Source organism: Lynx rufus, unplaced genomic scaffold (assembly GCF_022079265.1).
Source record: "Lynx rufus isolate CCGP_SWC_20201006 ecotype Redwood Valley unplaced genomic scaffold, mLynRuf1.p SCAF_6, whole genome shotgun sequence".
NCBI lineage: Eukaryota > Metazoa > Chordata > Mammalia > Carnivora > Felidae > Lynx > Lynx rufus.
In genome coordinates, this window is record NW_025814878.1 from 137864328 (window position 1) to 137885441 (window position 21114).

Sequence of the window (21114 nt, forward strand, 5' to 3'; positions counted from 1 at the left end):
TGAGAATTCCAAAGATATGTAGTTGGCAAGATAAAGACCCAAGAGCATTTGTGTGGTTCCAGTCCAAGTCCAGAGGTCTGAGACTCAGAGCTGGTGGTGTTAGTGTCGGTCTGCACTTGGGCAGAAACAAGACCCAAGAAGAGCCTGTGTTTTAGCCAGAATCCCAAGGCTGGGAAAGAACAAGGACCCAGCTCAACAGTCAGTCAGGAGCTGTTCCCTCTTAGCTTTCTTGTTCTATTCAGGCCTTTGATTGGTTGGATAAGGCCTACCAGTGTTAATCTGCTTTACTCAGTCTACTGATTCAAGTGTCAATCTTTCCCAGAAAGACCATTGTGGAAACCCAAAATAATGTTTGGCTAAATGGCATTCTGTGGCCCAGTCAAGTTGACACATAAAAATTATTACATTTACCAAACAAGACATACATTTGGCTAATAAACACATGAAAAGGTGCTCAACGTCATTAATCATTATGGAAATACATAATTCATTTGAACCACAATAATAAATTACTTCCCCCTAGGATGGCTATTGTCAAAAAAGTTACAATGTGAGGTCTTGGTGACAATGTGGGGAAACTCAAACCCTCATACGTTGGTGGTAGGATATAAAATGGTACCCCACTTTGGAAAACCGTTGTTTCATACAAAGGTAAGTATAAATTGACCACATGACCCAGCAATTCCATTCCTAGGAATCTATCCAAGAGCAGTAAAAACATATGTCCACATAAAGACTTGGACGTGAATGTTCCTAGAAGCATTATTTTAATAGGTATTAATTGGAAACAGTTCAAACATCTACCAGCTGGTCAACAGATTAACAAAATGTGATATATTTTGGAATGGGAGCAAGGGTGGAGTACAACTAAGCTTGGGACAATTTGGGGGGTGATGGAAATGTTCTAAAACAGGGTTTTGTGAAGACGGTGCAGTTGTGTGTGTTTCTTTAAAGTCATTGAGTTGTAGACTCGTCATGGGTGAATCTTATAGGATGTTAAAGTTATAAAAAGTTACAGAAAATACTCTGTGTAATAGGCAAAGGACAAAGTAAACATGGAGAACAGTAATTGGAGAATCTGAAGGGGATGGGAATTCTTTGTACTGTTCCATATTTTCTCAACTGCAATTCAGACTTTCCAAGTTACAAAAATTTTTATGACTCTTAGAAATAGTCTGATTGTCTTTTGTTATATTAAAAAAACCAGTTTAAAACCTTGTGTTTGTTTTTAAAAAAAACAACCCTAAAGTGTCATTTTATCTCAGCTTTTTAATTCTTTATTTCTTGGATTTGCTGTTTGCTCTCAGCAGGTAATCTGCTTTTGCATTTTTTTTTAATCCCCCAGCGGTACAGTTGGCTGACAGGCACAGTGCTCCGTGAGCCCTCCCTGCTTCATCCACGCGTGTGGTTGACGCTTGAGGGCGTGCCTACCTTGCGGAATGCCATCCTGAGGGTATTTTTGGTTCTGTCATCTGTACAGTAGAAAAAGGTGCAGATATTGTAGGCAAAGCACTTTTGATGGCAGGGTATGCACACAGCTGTTTTTCTCTTTGGCATTATTTCTTAGGACAATGATCATGTCTTCTGTTGGTTTTTTTTTGGTATTTGTTTCATAGAGGAAGAAGGTAAATTAATACATTTATTGAGAGCAGTAAATGAAAGTGAAGTTCTGTGACCCGTGCTGATGTGTGTTTATATGCTTTGTTTGAAGGTCATTCTGTGAGACTACTGGGTCAGAAAAAGAATAACGGAAAGCGGTTGGGTGGAGCGCCATTGGATTTGCCAAAGATCAGGAAGAATCCACTGATAGAAATCATTTCCATCAATACTGGGTAAGTGTCTCTCAAACTTGCTCATAAAATATTCAGTATACTCCATCCACAAATTCAGGTTTTTTTCCTACCGGACATGTGACAGAGTAAAGCAATTGAACGTTTTCATGGGAAAGAAAAATCATAAATCTCTAAACCACATGAATATAGTTCCTGCTAAAAGATGTTCCCAGGGTATAAATTACACTTATATTTCAGGAAGAGTTTAGGTTTTTGATTAATATTATTCTGACTTCTTTTTGGTAATAGACATGGATTTCGTTTTCTAGCCATGCACCCGGGTTAAAATATTTTTTAAAAGAGTGTTTTGGGGGTGCCGTGTGGCTCAGTTAAGCGTCCATCTTGGCTCAGGTCATGATCACGCGGTTCATGGGTTCCGGCCCCGCCTCAGGCTCTGTGCTGTCAGCACAGCTCATCGAGTTATATACTTGCAATGGGTGAATCTTACAGGATGTTAAAGTTATAAAAAGTCATAAAAAACATTATGTATGTAATCGGCAAAGGACAAAGTAAACCTGGAAAAACAGTAATTGGAGAATCTGAAGGGGAGAATCTGTGCTGACAACTCAGAGCCAGGAACCTGCTTTGGATTCTGTGTTTCCTTCTCTTTCTGCTCCTTCCCGCTCGTGCTTGCTCTCTCTCTCTCTGTCTCTCTGTCTCTCTCTCTCAAAAAATATATAAACATTAAAAAAATTGTTTTTTAAAAGAGTGTTTTGTTGTTGGAATGGTTAACATACCCAATCATCTTGGTTTTTTTTCAATAGGGTTATAAGTAAATAATACCCAAGATACTAATCATGGTTTGATTATTAATTCTCTGAAATACGTGTTTGAAAATGTTGCCCTTTTGAGCTTTAAACTGAAAATGAGCATGATAACTGAATATTAAGCACTCTTAATTTCCACATCTTTGTCTGAAGTTCTTCTCCCTTACTGTAACTCTTGGTGAGCCCATTCGTACTTGGTTTTATTTGCATTTACTGAATTTGCAGTCAATGTTAGTGTAGTCTGAAAGTCTGATGAGGCCAATTCCCTCCTCCATTCATAAAACTTCCTCCCACAGGGGCGCCTGGGTGGCGCAGTCGGTTAAGCGTCCGACTTCAGCCAGGTCACGATCTCGCGGTCCGTGAGTTCGAGCCCCGCGTCGGGCTCTGGGCTGATGGCTCGGAGCCTGGAGCCTGTTTCCGATTCTGTGTCTCCCTCTCTCTCTGCCCCTCCCCCGTTCATGCTCTGTCTCTCTCTGTCCCAAAAAAAAAAAAAAATAAATAAACGTTGAAAACTTCCTGCCACAAAGGCAAGCTGTCCTGCTCCTCTTTGATTTCAGCTTTCTTCCTTCCTTTCTAGAATGGTTTTCCTTGTCCTTTGCTTCCTTCATGCTGTTTCCTGTGGAGAGCAGGCGAACTTGTCTCTTGCTTCTCCATCATTTTCTACGTCTCTCTTAGCAGTTGCCTTCTCTTCCTCCCGCACAGTTACAGCTAATGTTGTTGGTCATCTTTCCTCTAGTTTTACCACCTTCTGGTTAACCCTTCCCGCCGCTGCCAAAGATCAGGGAAGGTTGAAGAAGTCATTTGGTTTCTCCTAAAAGGCCCCATGGGGTCAGTTTCATTTGACTTGGTGAGTTTGTCCTGGACCAGCATCTGGCCTTTGGGGTGGAAGATTCAGAAACCTGTACTCATCGAGCTCATAGAGTGATTAAATCAGAGTGGAACAGTGAGAAATGTAGTTATCGCATTGACTAGAGTATCTAATCTATTCTCTCTTTTGAGCCTGAGCCAAATTATAAACATAAGGCTGTTTGCTACTCCCTCTGTCTCAATTATTCTCCTTCCTTCAGATATTGCAGGTTTTTCTTTTTATTCCTGATTTCCTGCATAAAACTCCCATATCCCTACATTCCCTGTCCTCCATATTTGCCTTATTTTCTTCTATAACACTTCTCACTATTGAAACATATAGGAGTTTGTTTATATTTTAATTGTCTCCCCTCATCGGTGTGTAATGAGGTCCAAGATAGTGGGGAATTTCGACTCTTATCTACCACTGTAGCCTTAGTATACAGAAAACTGTACACAGCAGGGATTTAATAAATATTTACTTGCTGAATGAATGAATCATTGATTTTTATAATTTGAAAGTTTAATGGGTTTATGCTAAATTCTCTTCACAGTACAGATGGCCTTGCCAGTTGGACAGTAATACTTGGAGTTTGCTAAGCATGCTTTCTCCCGAACAATGCCTTTTAGAAGGGCAAAGTCAAGTGTTCCCGAGAATCTCTCTCTTTTTTCGGTAGAGAATTGATCAACACCTCTTTGCCAAGACAAATTTCTTTAAGTGTGTTGATGGTTTAGGGTCTTTGAAATGCTCTCATATTTAGATCCATTTGGTCTCTTCGGGGTGACTTTGCAGCTCTAGACGACCTACTGAGTGTTGCTTCTAGCTGTTTGTTTTCGAAGATGCTTTGTTTTTCTAGTTTCTCTGTACTTTTTCATTTTGTCATTCCCTGCTTCACCCTCCTGTGTTCAGTGACACTGGACTACTCGACACGCAAACTCAGGGTTCTCCTCTGTCTCGGCTGCAGGCCCCTGTGCATGCCATCAGGTGTGCCTGGCACGTCTTATCTTTCCCCCACTCATCTGGTTGGCAATCCTTCCCTATGCAGTTACGTGCTTTTTTTGGGGGCAGGGGTGGCTTCTTCTTCCTCTTTCCATGACTGAGCTGAATACATCCCTCTTTCCATGGTGCGTTTACCACGTTCCCTTGTCTCATGGTTATGGCACCTTCACACCGGATAGTTTATATTTCCCAGTAAATTGTAAGCTTCCTGGGCTCTGAAAGCATTTCAGTTATCGTTACATTATTATCTCTGAGTTCGATGTCTAGTACAAAGTGAGTACTCAATAAATATTTGTGAATACATGTTTTAAGGCCATCACTAGTTTTCACTGCTGTAAGAAATTTTAGGAAGTTTGCTTTATTTTATTTTATTATTATTTTATTTCATTTTATTTTATTTTATTATTATTTTTAATGTTTTTACTGATTTTTGAGAGAGACCGAGCGTGTGAGAGAGGGAGGCACGGAATCTGAAACAGGCTCCAGGCTCTGAATTGTCAGCATAGAGCCTGACATGGGACTTGGAGCCACGAACTGTGAGATCATGACCTGAGCTGAAGTCGGATGCTTAACTGACTAAGCCCCCCGGGTACCCCTAGGTAGCCATTTTAAGTGGCATTATGTTAAAATTTTTCACATATTTGGAGTTTCCCTTTTCTTGGATTATTTCTTAAAATGAGGCTACCTTGTAAACTTTTTAATCCAGCTCCCTGGATATTGGCTGTCACTGTGTCACTTCCTATCCCCGATTGCAGTATAGAACTCACCCTTAGTAAGTAAATTAGCACATACGCCCCGCATGTTAGGAGAAGTCAGTCAATCTGTCTCCAGTTGAGAGAAGGATTTCTAACCTTCCTCGACTACTAGTCACTTTCCCGAATCAGGTGTGGCCTTATCATCTGCTCTCCGGTGAGAGCATCCCGTGAGCATTTGGCACAGTATCACTCTTAACATCTTAGCTTGGATTTTATTTCTGACCTCTGGTGGAGCTCATTGCTTTTTGTTTTGTTTTGTTTTGATTTTTTTTTTTTTTAGCTTACATTTAAATGTTTTAAAAGCATTCTTCCCATAATTATTTCTTACAAGAGAAAATGATCCTTCTCATCAAAATCTTGACAGAGTTTTTTATTGCTTTCAAATTAAATAAGGACGTATTAAATTTTATATCAGTTTTTCATTTGGGAAAAAGCTCACATTTGCAACACATTTTATTGTATGTTAGTAAATTGTTGAGGTTACTAATTAGAGTCTACAGAATTGTTCTGATTTCTTACATTTCTATAGAAGTATGAGGAGTACATTAATTGCTTAACCAATGAAGAAGTTAACATTTTCAGGTCTTGCCAGATTCTGGGTGATCTGAGAGAAGATTATTTATTTGAGAATGCCTTTTATTTATTTCTTTTTTTTTTTAATTTTTTAAAGTTTATTTATTTTGAGAGAGAGAGTGAGACAGTGTGAATGGGGCTGGGGGCAGAGAGAGAGAGAATCCCAAGTAGGCTCCATGCCATCAGCACAGAGTCCGATGTGAGGCTCGAACTCACCAACTGTGAGATCATGACCTGAGCTGAAATCAAGAGTCGGATGCTCAACTGACTAAGCCACCCAGGCGCCCCGAGAATGCCTTTTATTTCTTCAATAATGTTTTATCTTCTCTCCTAAACCCTCTCTCCAGTGTTTGCTTAGTCCTTTTTCATTATATTTGTTACGTTGAGTATATAAATGTTGGTCCACATGATTCATTGTGCGGTTTCCGGTGCTCTTCTAGTTTTCTGAGCTGAGCTGTTTCAACTTCACTGCCGCCTGTCTTAAAAGCTCTTATTTCCAGACGGTCTCTTGGGTGGTAGAGACTCCCCGCAGGGGAAATGTGAATGGCACATGTCTGTCAAATATGGTGATGAGATAGCTATGTGGATGTGATTCCGAAAAACAGGTGAGAATGAAGTTAACGATGATTGCTAATGCATATTGAGTGCTTCATGTATGCCAAGCACAGTGCTATGAAATGTATATTCTTTCCTATATTTAATGCTCAAAACAGCCTTATGAGATTTTTTTTTTTTTAATAGATGAACAAACTAAAGTGCAGAGAAGTTAAGGAACTTCAGTTGTCATGTAGCTGGTGGTTAAGACCAAGACTTACCTATTAAATCCATCAGATACTTTTGTGGGTTAAGAGAAGCAAGGAATCCTATCCAGTGTAGTTGGCAGAGAGGGATCGTTTGGGAGCAGAACAATCTTTGCATTACAGAGACTTTTGAAATGGGCCCTGGAAGACAGACAGGTAGAGTGTGAAATTACATATGGAGGTGTATTCAGTTTCAAATTACCACGAACTGGCTGGCTTAAAACTACACACATGTATTATTTTATAGTTCTGGAAGTCAGAAGTCTAACACAGATCTTTTTTATGCTAAAATCAAGGTGTTGGTTGGACTGTGTTCTGTAGGCTACTGGAGAGAATCCATTTACTTCCTTTTTTCGGCATCTAAAAACCACCCGTTTTATTTGCTTATGGTCCCCTTCTTTCTTCTTCAGAGCCTGCAACATTGCATTTCTTTCTGTCTCTTTTCCCTCGTCTCATTTCCTCCCACCCTGAGTCTCGGTCCCACTTTTAAATGATTACACAGTAACCACCTGGATAATCCAGGCTACACTCTCTAATTTAATGTCGCCTGATTAGCAACCTTAACATCAGCTGCAACCTTAGTTCCCATTTGGCATGCAAAGTTCCAGGGACTAGGATAGATATGATGAGAAAATTGTAGGGAGAGAAAAGAATGAACAAAGCCATCTGAGTGGACCATGTAAGTTGTTGGTGAAGAAGACAGTTTTCTCCAGGCAGTCTGGTGTTTCCAGCGTATGTAAGGAAACGTGGGATTAAATCATAGTCTGTGTGAAAAAACGAGTTGCCCCAGGGTGAGAAATTACACTTAATTCAGTTGGTAAAGGAGAGTCACTGAAGTCTAGAGCAGCGGTGAGAAGTAATCATAGCTGGGCATCAGGAAGATGATTCTGGTACCAGCTGATAATGTGGGTTGGTGTTGGAAGACGGGTCCAGGGAGACTTCTTCTGAGGCCGTTACAGCAGCCCAGCCAGCAAGGAGTGAGGGCCTGAGTGGTAGTTTGAGGAAAAGCATGGATAGCAGAAACGTGTCATGGTTAAAAAGATGGGCTTTGGTTGGGGCTCCTGGCTGGCCTAGTCAGTTAAGTGTCCGACTCTTGATTTCGGCTCAGGTCACGATCTCACAGTTCGTGAGTTCAAGCCCCACATTGGGTTCTGCTCTGACAGTGCAGAACCTGCTTGGGTTTCTCTCTCCCTCTCTCTCTGCCCCTCTGCTCTCTCTCTTTCTCTCTCTCTCTCTCAAATAAACAAAAAAAAAAAAAAAAGAAGAAGAAGAAGAAGAAGATGGGCTTTGGCATACTCCACTGGAGTTGTTTGTAGCTGTCGATTTGGGCTTTGCCAACCATGGTTGGAGATGGCAATACAAAGCCCCAAAAGACGCCTTAGTTGGAGAGGCATGAGTGAGTGAGGTCACTGAAGGTGAGTGGTCGCTGCGTGTGTACGGGAAATGGGAGGAGTCCTCTATGAACTAGAAGTAGGCAGAGACGAAGGTTTATGAACATGGTGTGTCGTACTATCAATTGCTTCAGGCCCCTTCCAGAGAAAAAATGTTGGGACAGGAAGCTGTTTCAGGGGAGTAGGAAAATTAGAAACCAGATTCAGAATTAGTTTTGATCCAGGAAGATTACTCTTTTGAGGAGTTTAACTATGAAGGAGAATAGAAAGATTCTTCTGTCTGAGCCTGTTTAGAGGCAGAGGGGTAAGGAGGAGAAATAAATTGGCGGGAGAAGCTGGTTCAGCAGGATCGTGTGTACGGATGGGAAGGTAAGCCTTGGCAAGGGGGTAGGACACTTCTGTGCCTCCCTGGATATAGCAGTGAAGGATGTGAGTAAGTCAGAGTGTAGAACTTAGTTCTTTTTCTTAAAGGTCTTGACTGGTTTATGTGTTTGTTTATTCATTCATTTTTGAGGGAGAGACAGAGAACGAGTGGGGGAGGAGCACAGAGAGCAAGGAAGACAGAGAATCTCAGGCAGGCTCCACACTGTCAGCTCAGTGCCTGATGTGGGCCTTGAACTCAGAAACCATGGCAATCATGACCTGAGAAGAAATCCAGAGTCTGATGCTTAACCCACTGAACCACCCAGACGTCCCGGATCTTGGCCAGTTTCACGTACGGACAGTGTTTCAGTTCTTTCATGCTAGCAAGTGAACTAGACAGCAGTGTGTCAGTGTTCTGTCCCAGTACGTTTTAGTTACTGCACCACAGTCCTGTGATGGCCCTGACTTGGGATACAGCCAGTTCTCGATTGCAATTCCAGCCCCGTCCCCAGGACTTGTCAGTGCCCTTCGTCCCTCCCTTCCTCTCCTTGGTGTTGGTGTCAGTTGTTCGCCTACACTGTGTATTTTCTACAAACCACAAGTTACATCTCATGATAGATTCTAATGAAATCTCCAGCCAGAAATAAGCCAGTATCTTAGGTAAAGATAAAAATTTGAAGATTCATGCCAGAGTGTTTGATTTTTCTCATTAAATGGTGGAATGGAGTCATAGTTCTGAAATAACAATATATGGAGATTCATGTAGTTCTATGTGGGCATATGAGGATATTTATGTAGATTTAACAAAAGGATCACTCCCGCGCTGTAGTCCCTATCATACGGAGTCTACGTGTGTATAAACAAAGAAGTGAGCTGAGGTTGGAAGGCTCCGTTTTTGTTAGAGGACCTCATTTGTGTGATTGCTTTATTTTTTCCCTAGTACTGAGCATGGAGATGGAACCTAGGTAGTGTAAAGACGAAAGGTAAAAATTGGGAATTGGGCCATAAAGAAAATCTGTGCCTCATTTTTGCCTTCCCTGTCACCTGCTTCAAAGTCATCAGTTTTGACAATTTCTTGGCAACCGTGTTCTTCCAAAGCCAAGAGTTGGACGCTGGGTAGCAGTTGTGATAGAAGTTGTATCATCGTTTAGGTACTACTATCAGATTATCCCTAGTTTGAAGGGATAATCCTCCCCTGGGCTAAACACATCTGAGAAAATACTGTCTGACCCTGTAATATTTTACTGATACTTTCTCTTTTAAGATTTATCTCATTTTTCTTATTACTTGCCATCTGTCAGACATAAAATGATGGTATATGCGAACCTTTAAGGGGGGTGTCTAATTTTCTTTGAGATTATGTACTTGAATTTATTATCATTTTTTAAAGAATCTGTTACTTTTTCCCACCTATAACATCATATCTTTGTGAAAAAAGCTAACTTGTATGTTTTCACTTTCTTTCTCTAATGTCCAGATTTTATCATGTCTATTCCAGTGCTGGATTCATAGGTGTGCTCAATGTTTGAATGAATGAATGAATGAATGAATGAATGAATGAATGAATGAAACAATGATAATTTATTGTATATAAGTGAAATTATTTTTAGAGAAATATAATCACAGTAACAGTTCTTTTTCTGGTTCTAATGATTAAAACATGAAATAGTATTAACTAGACATAATCATAGTACGTCTGAAAATAGAACTATGCTGAGCTTACCACATTACCAGGTATTGTGTTAGGTGCTATGATACATACAAAGGTAAACATTTCCCAAGTCAACAGGTAACTAACATTGAATGGACTAATCCAAAACATGCAGCTCTAAACACGGTATTAATTGCAGCTCCTCTCTGGGGAAGATTTGGATCTCTTTCTATTCTATATTCTGGGGAATGCTTTTAGATCTCAGCATGACTGTCTTTCTAGGGGCTAAGGGAACACAGCAGGGACTCCTTAGACCTCTGAATTTGAGCTGTGGGTTACTCAGACATTTTCTTACTGCCTTTCTGTGAGATGCTGTGGCAGCAACACAGTTAAAAAGTTTCCATGGCCTTGGACATCAACTGCCATCATGAGTACTTGGTGGAAAACAGAAGCAGCAAGTATTATCTTTTTATGTGACCCTTAAGTTACAGCTTTCAGAAAATTACATTGCGTAAAAAAAAAAACAAAAAAACAAAGAAACATTTTTAGAGGTATTTAATTAGAAGTGCTCTAAAAAGTTTTTAATTAAGGTTCCAAGGAGATCCTGTTAGCAGTTTGAATATCTGTGGTTTCACACTCATACTAGGGTGAATCTTTTTAATATTGTGGGAGAATAAAATTTGGGAAATCTTATCATCTCTTCGAAATGACTGCATATTTTAACGATTTGTTGAGTTCTTATATCTCAGCATCATGTGAAGAATAAGCTGTTATTTTTGTAGTTTACGCTAGGCTGTTGTTCAAATGTCCTGATTATATAAATCATGGCCGCCTTCTGATGGTGCTGTCTTGAGAAAGCTCCTTCAGCTTCGGTGCCCTCCTCAGAGACAGCTGTTAGAAGGTCCTAACACCTCTCTCTTCCAAGAGGCAGAATCCCAAGATACAACACTTTCCAGAAAGGATTTGGCAGACTATATATATATAGTCATTCTCTAGCATAAAAATTGTGGGTCAGTATTGGCTTTTTATATATCCGCACTGATGCTGCGAATCAGCCTAAGCCAATTTTGTTCTGTACAACTAACTCTTAGGGGTTTTTTGATCGACAGCAGTCGCTACCAATAGGGATTAGTTGTTCCTTATAACCCAGCTGTCAGATTATAATGAAAGCAAGTCCCAGTCCAAAACCTGTAATAAGAACTTATTAAGCAAGCTGGCACAGTCCAGCTGTTCTTGTAAGCTTTGTGAAGTCCTATCTCTCTCTCCTTTTGGGTGATTAAATCACACCTTGCGTGAAAGGTTCGCTGGAGCCCAATGAGACAGCATGGCCAGCTTCCATCCACCAGAATCCGCTACCAGTGTCCGAGCGCCGGCTGAGTAGGGGCCAGGCCAGAACAGTCTCCTTAATGTTCAAAGCCAGGGCTACAAAGTGTGATTCATGGACCAGTGCTGGGTCACCAACTACTGATAGCGGGTCTGCGACAAGTGTAGAAATTGAGAGCAATCATTTTAGAAACTTTGCAAGCCGTTTAACATTGCTGCAATGTCTTGGAATTCATTTTCATTGTATTTCATAAAACTAGCGGTTTATAAGAGGTTGGCAATCAAAATCCTCGTCTGTCACTGTAGTTTGAGAAACACTGGTCTCAGCCATTATGTTGCAGGATCCTTCACCCTGTTGTGGAGAATATTTAGCCAGTCCACTTATCTTGAGTGCCACTGATGTCGCTAATTAGATGCTGTTTCTGCTGTCTTTTATGCTAGTAGCTAACCACTTGTGCTTACTATAGTAGTTAAGCACTACTTTTACAAATGCAGATTTATTTCTGTCATTTATTATGCTAAGTTGCAAAGCCTCTTCTGTCCTGGGAAGATAAAAAGCTAAAACATTCCCGTAATCTCTGGAAGGTAGTCTTTCTGATTAAATAACTAGAAAAGAGGGACTTTTCTTAGAGTTGTAGCTTAAAATGACTCACACATTTTATATAATGCTCTCTATGTTAAATCCTTTCAAAAGTAAACTATTGTGGTCCTAACGTATGGTTTCCACGAAACTTGAAGCTAGAGATTGTAACCGTTCTTTTAGCATGTCCCCACGATGAGCAGAGAGCTGTTGTTTTTCTCTTCTTCTGTAAACTTAGGGAGGCCAGGAACCTATGTCTTGATCAGGAACCTGGAATGTGACTCCGACTTATTCTGGAGAAGGCACTGGGGTCTGTGGCACGTTGGAGAGAGCGCTGCACTTGGGTCTGGAGGCATAGAAAGTTATTTTCTGGCTTTGTGACTCAGGTACATTAGAGACCTCTTAGAATTGATTTCTTTTCTCATGTGGACAAGTGCTGCCTACTACATGTGTCACCTGACTTAGTATGGGTACTTTAATAAGTGTTTTCCCTAGAATTTTGATGTTGTTTTATCCTCCACTCTACCAACATTCTCCATGACTCCTTCTCCTCTTCTTTTCTCTTCTTCCTTTGTACTATTTATGCAAGATAGTTTCTGGTACTAGGATTTAAAGTTCGGAGCTTGTTCAATTCATCATCAGCTCGTCAATCTCCTACTTCACTCGTTCAGTGTTAAGTGAATGACAAACTTTAAAAAAAAGTTAGGGCGCCTGGGTGGCTCAGTCCGGTAAACATCTGACTCTTGGTCTCAGCTCAGGTCTTGATCTCAGGGTCGTGAGTTCAAACCCCATGTTAAAAAAAAAAAAAAATTAATCTTCTTTTCCCCTGTAGCTTGTGTCTTGCATAAATTCACTTCATAAATATTTTAGTATTTTAGTGACAGCAGTGTTACTTCAATGCAGAAAATTTTTTTCTGGCTGGAGTATAATTCTAATTACTTCTCTCTTGCAATAGATGATTGTTTTGTAGAAAAAGAGAAAATGATAATTTGGACTATGAATGAAGTAAAACTTACTCAAACAATTAAATGTGTGAAATTGAAGTATTTATGGCAATTTTGAACTTGTTACATTTTTACTTTTGTCCAAAAACTAGCTGTCCTGAAATTTGCAGCTTTTTTGATGTTTTCAATGAAATCACCAAATACTTTATTTCCACTTAAATACATAGAAATGAAATTTTAAAGTGATCTTATTTTTAGTGGATTATAAAACTGTATTTGGGAAAGATCATTCATAAGAACAGTGGATGGCACTGTTGGTTCATACCCGCGAAGTAATTATCACTAAGGAGAACTTTTAAATGCTGGTTAATAAATGCCTTTAAACAAGTGGCCCAGTTAAAAATTTTAGGCAGTATTAGAATGGGGATTTCACCTCCAATTTTGTAAATTCTTCTTTATGTAATCATTATTTTATATAAACTTTGAAATGAATATATAACTTTTTTAGTAATGATATATAAAGAAATGGTTGGTTTTAAAAAATCCTTTCAAATTCTAGCATGTACCATTCCCCTAACTAAAAAGTGTATTTTGCTTACCGCTTTTCTGATTCAACAAAGCTATTTAACTTGAGGAAGGGAGAATAAAAAACTGAAAATTTAAAGAAACTCAAATTTAGGCCCAGCATTAAGGGAACCTTAGATTGCAGTTGATTGAGTAGAGTGGTCCACGCTTTGTTCAGGTTAGTTCGTAGAGTCTGTGGTGAGAGGATGTACATTAATTTTAAATAGTTATAGATGCTTTCACAGTTTTATAAAGTTTCTTTTTTTTTTTTTAAATTTCATGTGTGGAAGTATCTTATGCTTGTTCATTAAAACCAAAGAGCCCTCAACTGGACGTTTATTTACTCAAGATATGTGGTTGAACACCTGTTAAGTGCTGAGGATAGATAGATGTGTTCATTTGGTATTGGCGTCTGCCGTTGAGAATCCCACAGGAGAGCGAAACAAGCATAGAACAATAATAACATTGTGAGTAGGACAGAAGGGGTGTAGACAAAGTTAATTGAGGACCACCAATGGATTGTTTGGATGGATTAGGTAGGGCTTCCAAAGAAAGTGGGTATTTAGTCTGAATGTCGAAATTTATCTCCTAGGTGGGTTCATAAGGCCATCTAAGCAGGTGGGGAATCATCTAGACAGTGGTTTTGAGTTGTCTCACATAGGGAATGCACACAGGCTGTGCCCTGCACAGGGAATGATGAATTGGTAAGTGGTGGTGTTTCGGATGTGGGTCTAGGAGAAGAGGGGTGAAAGAGGTGGCTTGAGATTGCTTAGGTTCAGACCTTGGCCTCATCATTTCATCATTTGCTGTGTGACTGTGGGCCCTAGAGTTTTCAAGAGAACGGGCTGCCAGCTGGAGGTTCAGAAGAGTCTGGTTGTGCACTTGTCAGGTGCCTCTTAAGGTGCATTAAGTTCATCCATTGGAATGAGATTTGAATTCCTTGTTTTGATGGTTACCATTTGGGACTGTTAAATCATACAGATTTAGAGTTAGAGGACTACTGGATTGCCTGTCTTTTCTTCTCCCCTTCCTTCCCCTTCCCCTTCCCCTTCCCCTTCCCCTTCCCCTTCCCCTTCCCCTTCCCCTTCCCCTTCCACTTCCCTCCCCTCCCTTCACCAGTAGTTAAGTAGGGTGCATGAAAGTGAGTGGCCCTGGGAAGGGCACTTTGGGAGTGGATGATTGGCTGTGTCCAAAGAGCTACCATCTGTCAGTTTTCCTGTTGCTTCAGGGAAACTCATTTTCCAACCCTTATCAGGAAGGGGAAAAGCCTCCAAAACTTGTCAAGTGCAACTTTAATTAAGGATAATTGGATACACACATGATTGGGGATAAAGTCTTTTCAGTTTTTTTCAACACGAAAATAGTACATATCGTATTTATTTCAGAAATGACTTGAAAAAATTCTTTTTGCTACATCTCAGCATGGTAGCCCTGGTTGTCTTATTTTTTCTAACCCTGACAAAGCAGAATGTTTTGTTTAGCTTTTTAAAAAGGCAATAGTGCATGTAGTTACGACCTCATTTACTTTATCTGATGAAGCAGTCTCTGAGGAATGTCTCTTTTTCTGTAAATTGACGAAGGAACCTGGATTTAAGGCAAGGTCATTTTTTAAAGTCCTGCTTTCTGTTTCCAAACAACGTATGTGGCTTTGTGAATTGTAATGTATATTTTATGGTTCTTTTTAGGTTCTCCTTGAAATGGCTATTAATAGTGAGAGGTAATGTGGGTTTAGGAAGATCTTTTTACCTTGTAAAGGACATTTTATGTATTGTTCCATTACTGTTCTTGAGGAAAACGTAAACTGCCTGAAATGGGATTTTTAGTCTGTTCTCTTCCTCCCCCAACTCCTTTCCCCATTTCTGATGTTCTCTGCCTGCCCACGTGCCTGTACAAATTTATGGCAGTGGTACGTAACGATGGACTTTTTTTTTTTTTTTTTAACGTTTTATTTATTTTTGAGACAGAGAGAGACAGAGCATGAATGGGGGTGGGGCAGAGAGAGAGGGAGACACAGAATCGGAAGCAGGCTCCAGGCTCTGAGCCATCAGCCCAGAGCCCGACGCGGGGCTCGAACTCGCAGACCGCGAGATCGTGACCTGAGCTGAAGTCGGATGCCCAACCGACTGAGCCACCCAGGCGCCCCAACGATGGACTTTTTTATTTAGGACCTGTAGCACCTTGTGACTGGAAGATAAAAAGGTTGGTGGTCTGCTTTATTTATTGGTTTGTTCATATCTTCATTGTACTCATTCACTCATTTATGCAACAAATATTTTCAGGATATCCGTATGTATCAGATACTCTTAGTGCAGTGACAGAAACGAGGCTGGCTTATTTCATCCCTGCCCCTGAGAGTCCCAGTCAGGTTTAGTTAACTGGTAAATAATTCTGTTTTGGTTTTCATGGAGTATAATAACAGTCAGTTCTTTTTTATTACGTGTGTGGCTTAGGGTTGTGTACCTAGAAATGACCACAAATACAGAGATTGTATAAAATAGGACTTGTATAATATATGGTGACTGAAAATGGTCTTGTCCAATTTCATGTTCAGCATGTGGGATGTGAGAGCTGGTGGGACCCTCTTTGGTAATTGATTACCTTTGAGAATTCAATCACCGTGGTCACCTGCTGCCCTCACTCTGGAGTTTGGGCAACGCATGACCCTTCGAATGTTGATGTTCTGATTACTCTGTTAAACTCAACGCTCTGATTTTACTTCCAAAGAGTGAAACTGTTAAGACCCCTTTCTGTTTTACCTTAATCTCTTTCTCATTCTTGTTTCTACTTTTAGGTTTATTTGTTTATTTTCCTAAGTTAATTTCCAATTATATGCAACGTAAGAAGCAAAGCAATAAAAATAAAGACGCTGTGTCAATAGCAGCACTGATGTTGACGTGTTGAACTGATAAATGGAAACAAGACGTCTGTCTGTTTCAGATTCCTTGGGACGGAGGGCTCTCGGTGCTGCTGCTGCGAGGTTCAGTCGTGTGCAGTGATGCCTAGTAGAGGGTCCTCGGTGGCAGGATATGAGTCCCTTACCTTTAAATTCTAGTAGTAGGTTATCCTAGGTGAATGATGGAAGAGGGCATAACGTGGGTGTTTCCAGGTTTACTTTGTGTTTGATTTTTAAGTTGCCTTCTTCTTTCACGCCATAATTTAAAATTGCGCAGTGATCACGACAGGAGGTTTTCCAGATGATACTCCACAGTGCTTTGTAGAAGCAGCATCACTATGCTTCATTTCTTAGTTCCCGTCCTTAACCCAGTGTTGCTTTACTCATCTCTCAGTGGTTTCTGGACGACTTCAGTTGAGTGATGCTGCCATATCTGTGTTTCCTGACTTAACTTGCAGTCTCTTTATCCTCTTTAAATCGTTATTTAGTCCACTATTCTTCCATCTTTGTGTATTCTGTCTATCCACAAGGGGCCATACCACCACTGTGCTGTTTTCTTGTTTACATCTGCTATAGGATGATTAGTCGTGTGTGTGTGTGTGTGTGTGTGTGTGTGTGTGTATTGTTAAAATTTCTTTTCTTTTAATATTGTTGAGAGAGAGAGAGAGAGAGAGAGAGAGGCAGTCACAGAGAGAGAGAGAGGGAGACACAGAATCCGAAGCAGGCTCCAGGCTCCAGGCTCTGAGCTGTCAGCACAGAGCCCAATGTGGGGCTCTAACCCATGAACCGTGAGATCATGACCTGAGCTGGAGTCTGACGCTTAACCGACTGAACCACCCAGGCGCCCCAGTGTGTGTTTTTAGAGTGATCATTGGAAGAGTCTTTTTTCCCGAATTTAGATATACTGATAACAGCCAAAAAGTAACTTTAGTAAAGCTAGACAAGAGTTTCTATTCCTTTCAGAATACAGTTCTTCATAAATTTACCCTCGTCTTTTTATTTTCTTTTCTGATGGTTTTAACTGCAATTACCGTTAGCATATGTAACATATTCTACAGCAGACCCTTGAACAAGGCAGGTTTGAACTGCACACTTCCACTTGTATGTGGATTTTTTAAATTAAATACACATACAGCTCTGTAAATGTATTTTCTCTTCTTTACGATTTTCTTAATATTTTTTTTGTCTACCTTAATGTATTGGAAGAACACAATATGTAATACACATAAGCTACAAAGTATGTGTTAAGCAACAGCTTATTTTCCTGGTAAGGCTCCTGGTCAACAGTAGGTAAGATAAGGCTCCCAGTTAACAGTGGTTCAGTTTTGGGGGAGTCAGAAGTTTTATGTGGATTTTTGACTATGCAAGAGGTTGGTACCCCTACCCCTATGTGTTGTTCAAAGGTCAACTCTATACTAAAAAGCATAGATTTTCAAATATATTTCATTTGGATGAGTTAACAGAAGTGGAATTATGTCGGAGTTAAGAACCGTTTCATGGGTCTTGGAATATAAACTCAGATTCCTTTCTACAGGCATTTTTTTTTTTTAAAGTAGGCTCCACCTTGGGGCTTGAACTCATGACCCAGAGATCAAGAGTCTGCTGACCGAGCCAGCCAGGCGCCCCTCAAATTGCTTCCTATAACATTGCCATTTACAGTGCTGACAATGAAGAAGATGCCTACTTTATTCCACTGTAAAAATTGTCCCCGTTTTATGGAAACTGAGGTTGAAGAGATTAAATAATGTGCTACCGTCTTAGCATAAAAGTAGCTAAAAAGTGCAGCCTCATGTACTCAGTGTGAGAGGCCATTTGGCCTCGTGTGAGGAGCGTGATTCTGGTGCGAAACTGCTTGGGTCTGAACCCTGGCTTCACTGCTTATTGTGTAACCCTGCATACGTTTTTTTATGCAACAGTTTTCATCTCTCTGGGAATATTAATAATAATAACAATACCTGTTTCATAGGCTTGTTGTGAGGATTGAGTATATCTGTGCATTGCTTAGGATAGCATCTGGCAAATCAGTAATTATAAGTGATTGCTGTTATTATCATCCTCATTAATTAGACTACGTTCTCTTTATTTATTTATTTTTTTTAAACCCCATGTATGTTTATTCCTTCTTTCTAAAACAACGTAGGCATTTTGGGTAGTCAAGTTAGTGGACCACTCAAACATTTGAGTGAGTGAGTGAGTGAACGAATGGATGAAATAATGCCTGGAACCCACATCTTTGACTTTTATGTAATTGTGACGTTTTATTACAAACCTCCTCATCTTGGTGTAGTAGGTGTGAAAGAACTCTTTGAATTTATTTATTTATCTTAAAGTTTAAAAAATTTATTTAGAGAGAGGGGGAAGGGCAGAGAGAGAGAGAGAGAGAGAGAGAGAGATCGAAGCCCAAGCAGGCTCCACGCTGTCAGCGCAGAGCCTGACCGGGGATTCGTTCTCACAGACCGGGAGATCATGACCTGAACCGAGATCAAGAGTTGGACAGGCTCAACTGACTGAGCCACCCAGGTGCCCCACAACTGGTTGATTTAAATAAATCTACTGCAAATAGGTGGATTTGTCCTTTGTAACATTTCTTTGACGAATGTCTAGATTACTAGAGTAACATAACACTTTGCGTCGTGGGCAGCAGGTTGGTTTAAGCTCTTCGTGAATGAGTTGTGCTGCCTGAGATCTCTTGCCAACTAATGAGAATGGTCTGAGGCCTTTCTTACAAAAGATGGGGGGGGAGAAACCCTTTTAATTAGAGATAGACTTTGCAAAACTATTTAATAAGTTCCTTTATTATTTGTAGCCCTGTGGCCAAATACCAACTGCCCACACACCTTCTTAATACAAATCTATTCTTGGATTAATTAAAAACCCTTTTGGCAGTTTCATATATTCAGAGACTCTTGGAGCCGGAAAGGATTTTAGAGATTAAAATTTTTCTTTTCATAGATGATGAAACTGAGGACCACTGGGCCTAACAGCCCAGAGTTCGGTGGCCCTGCATATTGCACTCGCTTGTAGGAGAACTGGTTTGTGACAGACAGAAGGACGCTACTCTGACAGGTGATACATCTTCCCCTTCAGGATTTTAGAGCTTGGTGGAAGGATTAGAAACTTTTGTGGTCTGGACACATCATAACAGTGATACCGTATGTTAGCTTGTGTTGAAGTATATATGGGTCAAAACAGCAGAAAATGGTATCACTTGGGCCATTCATGCTTTTGGTGAAGGAACAGTGGGACACAGCGAACTTATGTTTGTATTCAGTGCCTTGAATTAAATGGGATAAAGAGTCTATTGTGACTTAAGGCTTTTCTTTTGATGTGTGAGAACCTTCACAAAACTCTAGACTTTGAATCTCCTTGTGTTCCTCTTCTGTTCACACATAATTTGCCTTTCCTGCCTGTATTTCTGGTTCTACTCTTTACTTTCCTTTTTTCCCTAAAGGCTTGTGTGTTTGTGTCCCTAGCACCTAACAGTGACTGGTATATGGAAGCTTTCAACAAAAAAGTTTTTCATACTCAGTTTCCAAATGCTAGGTATGTTTTCATTCAGAATTTTCTCTTGCTGTTTGTTTCCTCAGTATGTATTTCAGTCTTTCTCAGGCTGTGTTCTTTGAGAGAATGAAGTCTGAACTTAACACCTGAATGTTCTATGGCATTTACTGTATAAAATGAATTCACTTCTTTCCTAGGCTTCTAGATTGGTAAATATCTGTTTATCATCCTTGGGAGATTAGAAAATAATCACCTAGATTATTTTTTGTGGTATCTAATTATCGTGGAGTGCTAATTGAGAAAGCCTGATTTATTCGCTTTATCGGACTTCTTAATACCCTTCTTCAAGCTTACTTTCCTAGGCAGCGTTGTCACTGATTGACCTCATTTTGATGTCCGTTGTGTATTTTACCCACATTTCCTTACGTTGCATAGACTTATTTTTTACTATAGGTTGTTGCTAAGTTTGCATTATGTTGCATAAGTTACAGTTGACTTGGCTTATTCTTTAAAGAGAAATGCAAGGAATAAGTGTATAAGAGAATTCTGACATTGCTCTATTGTTCTCATGTCAGGCATACACTACTTGAACACCAAACTTGCCATCACTTGTTGGGTTTGTATGTGAGACATGCTAGCACCATGGCCACACAAGTTCCAAAGGCAAAGGAAGGAGACTGGGACAAGTAGATCAGAGTGTGGTTAACACTGACTCGGCCACCACCACTGACCCTTGAGAGTCAGCCCTGTTTTAGGCATGGCATCTAAGACTGGCAACCATCTGAGTTCTTACTTCCAGAGGAGTCCATGTTAGATGTGGTAGGGCACAGTTCTATGAAAATAAAAGAAGAAATAAAACCAAACCCGTTCACAGATGACATGATTATCTACATAGAAAATCCCATGGAATCTACAATGAAACTGGAACTTATGAGGGAGTTTGGCAAGAATGCAACCTCAAGCCCACAAAAAACAATTGTATTTCTATGAACTAGCAATGTACTATTGGAAACTGAAATTAAAAAAAAAAAAAAATTTCACATCCGAGCTCCAAGAAAAATCACTACAAATTGTATTAGGATTTGTATGATGAAAAATACGCAGTGGGAGAAATCAAAGAAGATCTAAAAAAATATAAACATGATGTTTATGAATTGGAAGACTCAACGTAGTGCAGGTTATCAATTCTTCCCATATTCATCTCTAGATTTAATTTCAATATAAATTATGGTTGGATTTTTTTTTTAGTTATGGCCAAGCTGATCCTAAATTTTATATGGAAAGACTAGTGAATTAGAGCTATCTAAAATAGTTTAGAGAAAGAATAAAAT

The 21114-nt window shown here is 39.9% G+C and overlaps 1 protein-coding gene across 1 annotated transcript in view; it reads left to right on the forward strand.

Moving 5' to 3' along the window:
- The window catches only part of CDKAL1 (CDK5 regulatory subunit associated protein 1 like 1), a 664701-nt gene that overhangs the window by 227901 nt on the left and 415686 nt on the right, over positions 1-21114 (forward strand). Inside the window, exon 8 of the mRNA XM_047101748.1 lies at positions 1712-1832. Within this exon, the coding sequence (XP_046957704.1) occupies positions 1712-1832 (121 nt within the window). The remainder of the gene's footprint in view (positions 1-1711; positions 1833-21114) is intronic.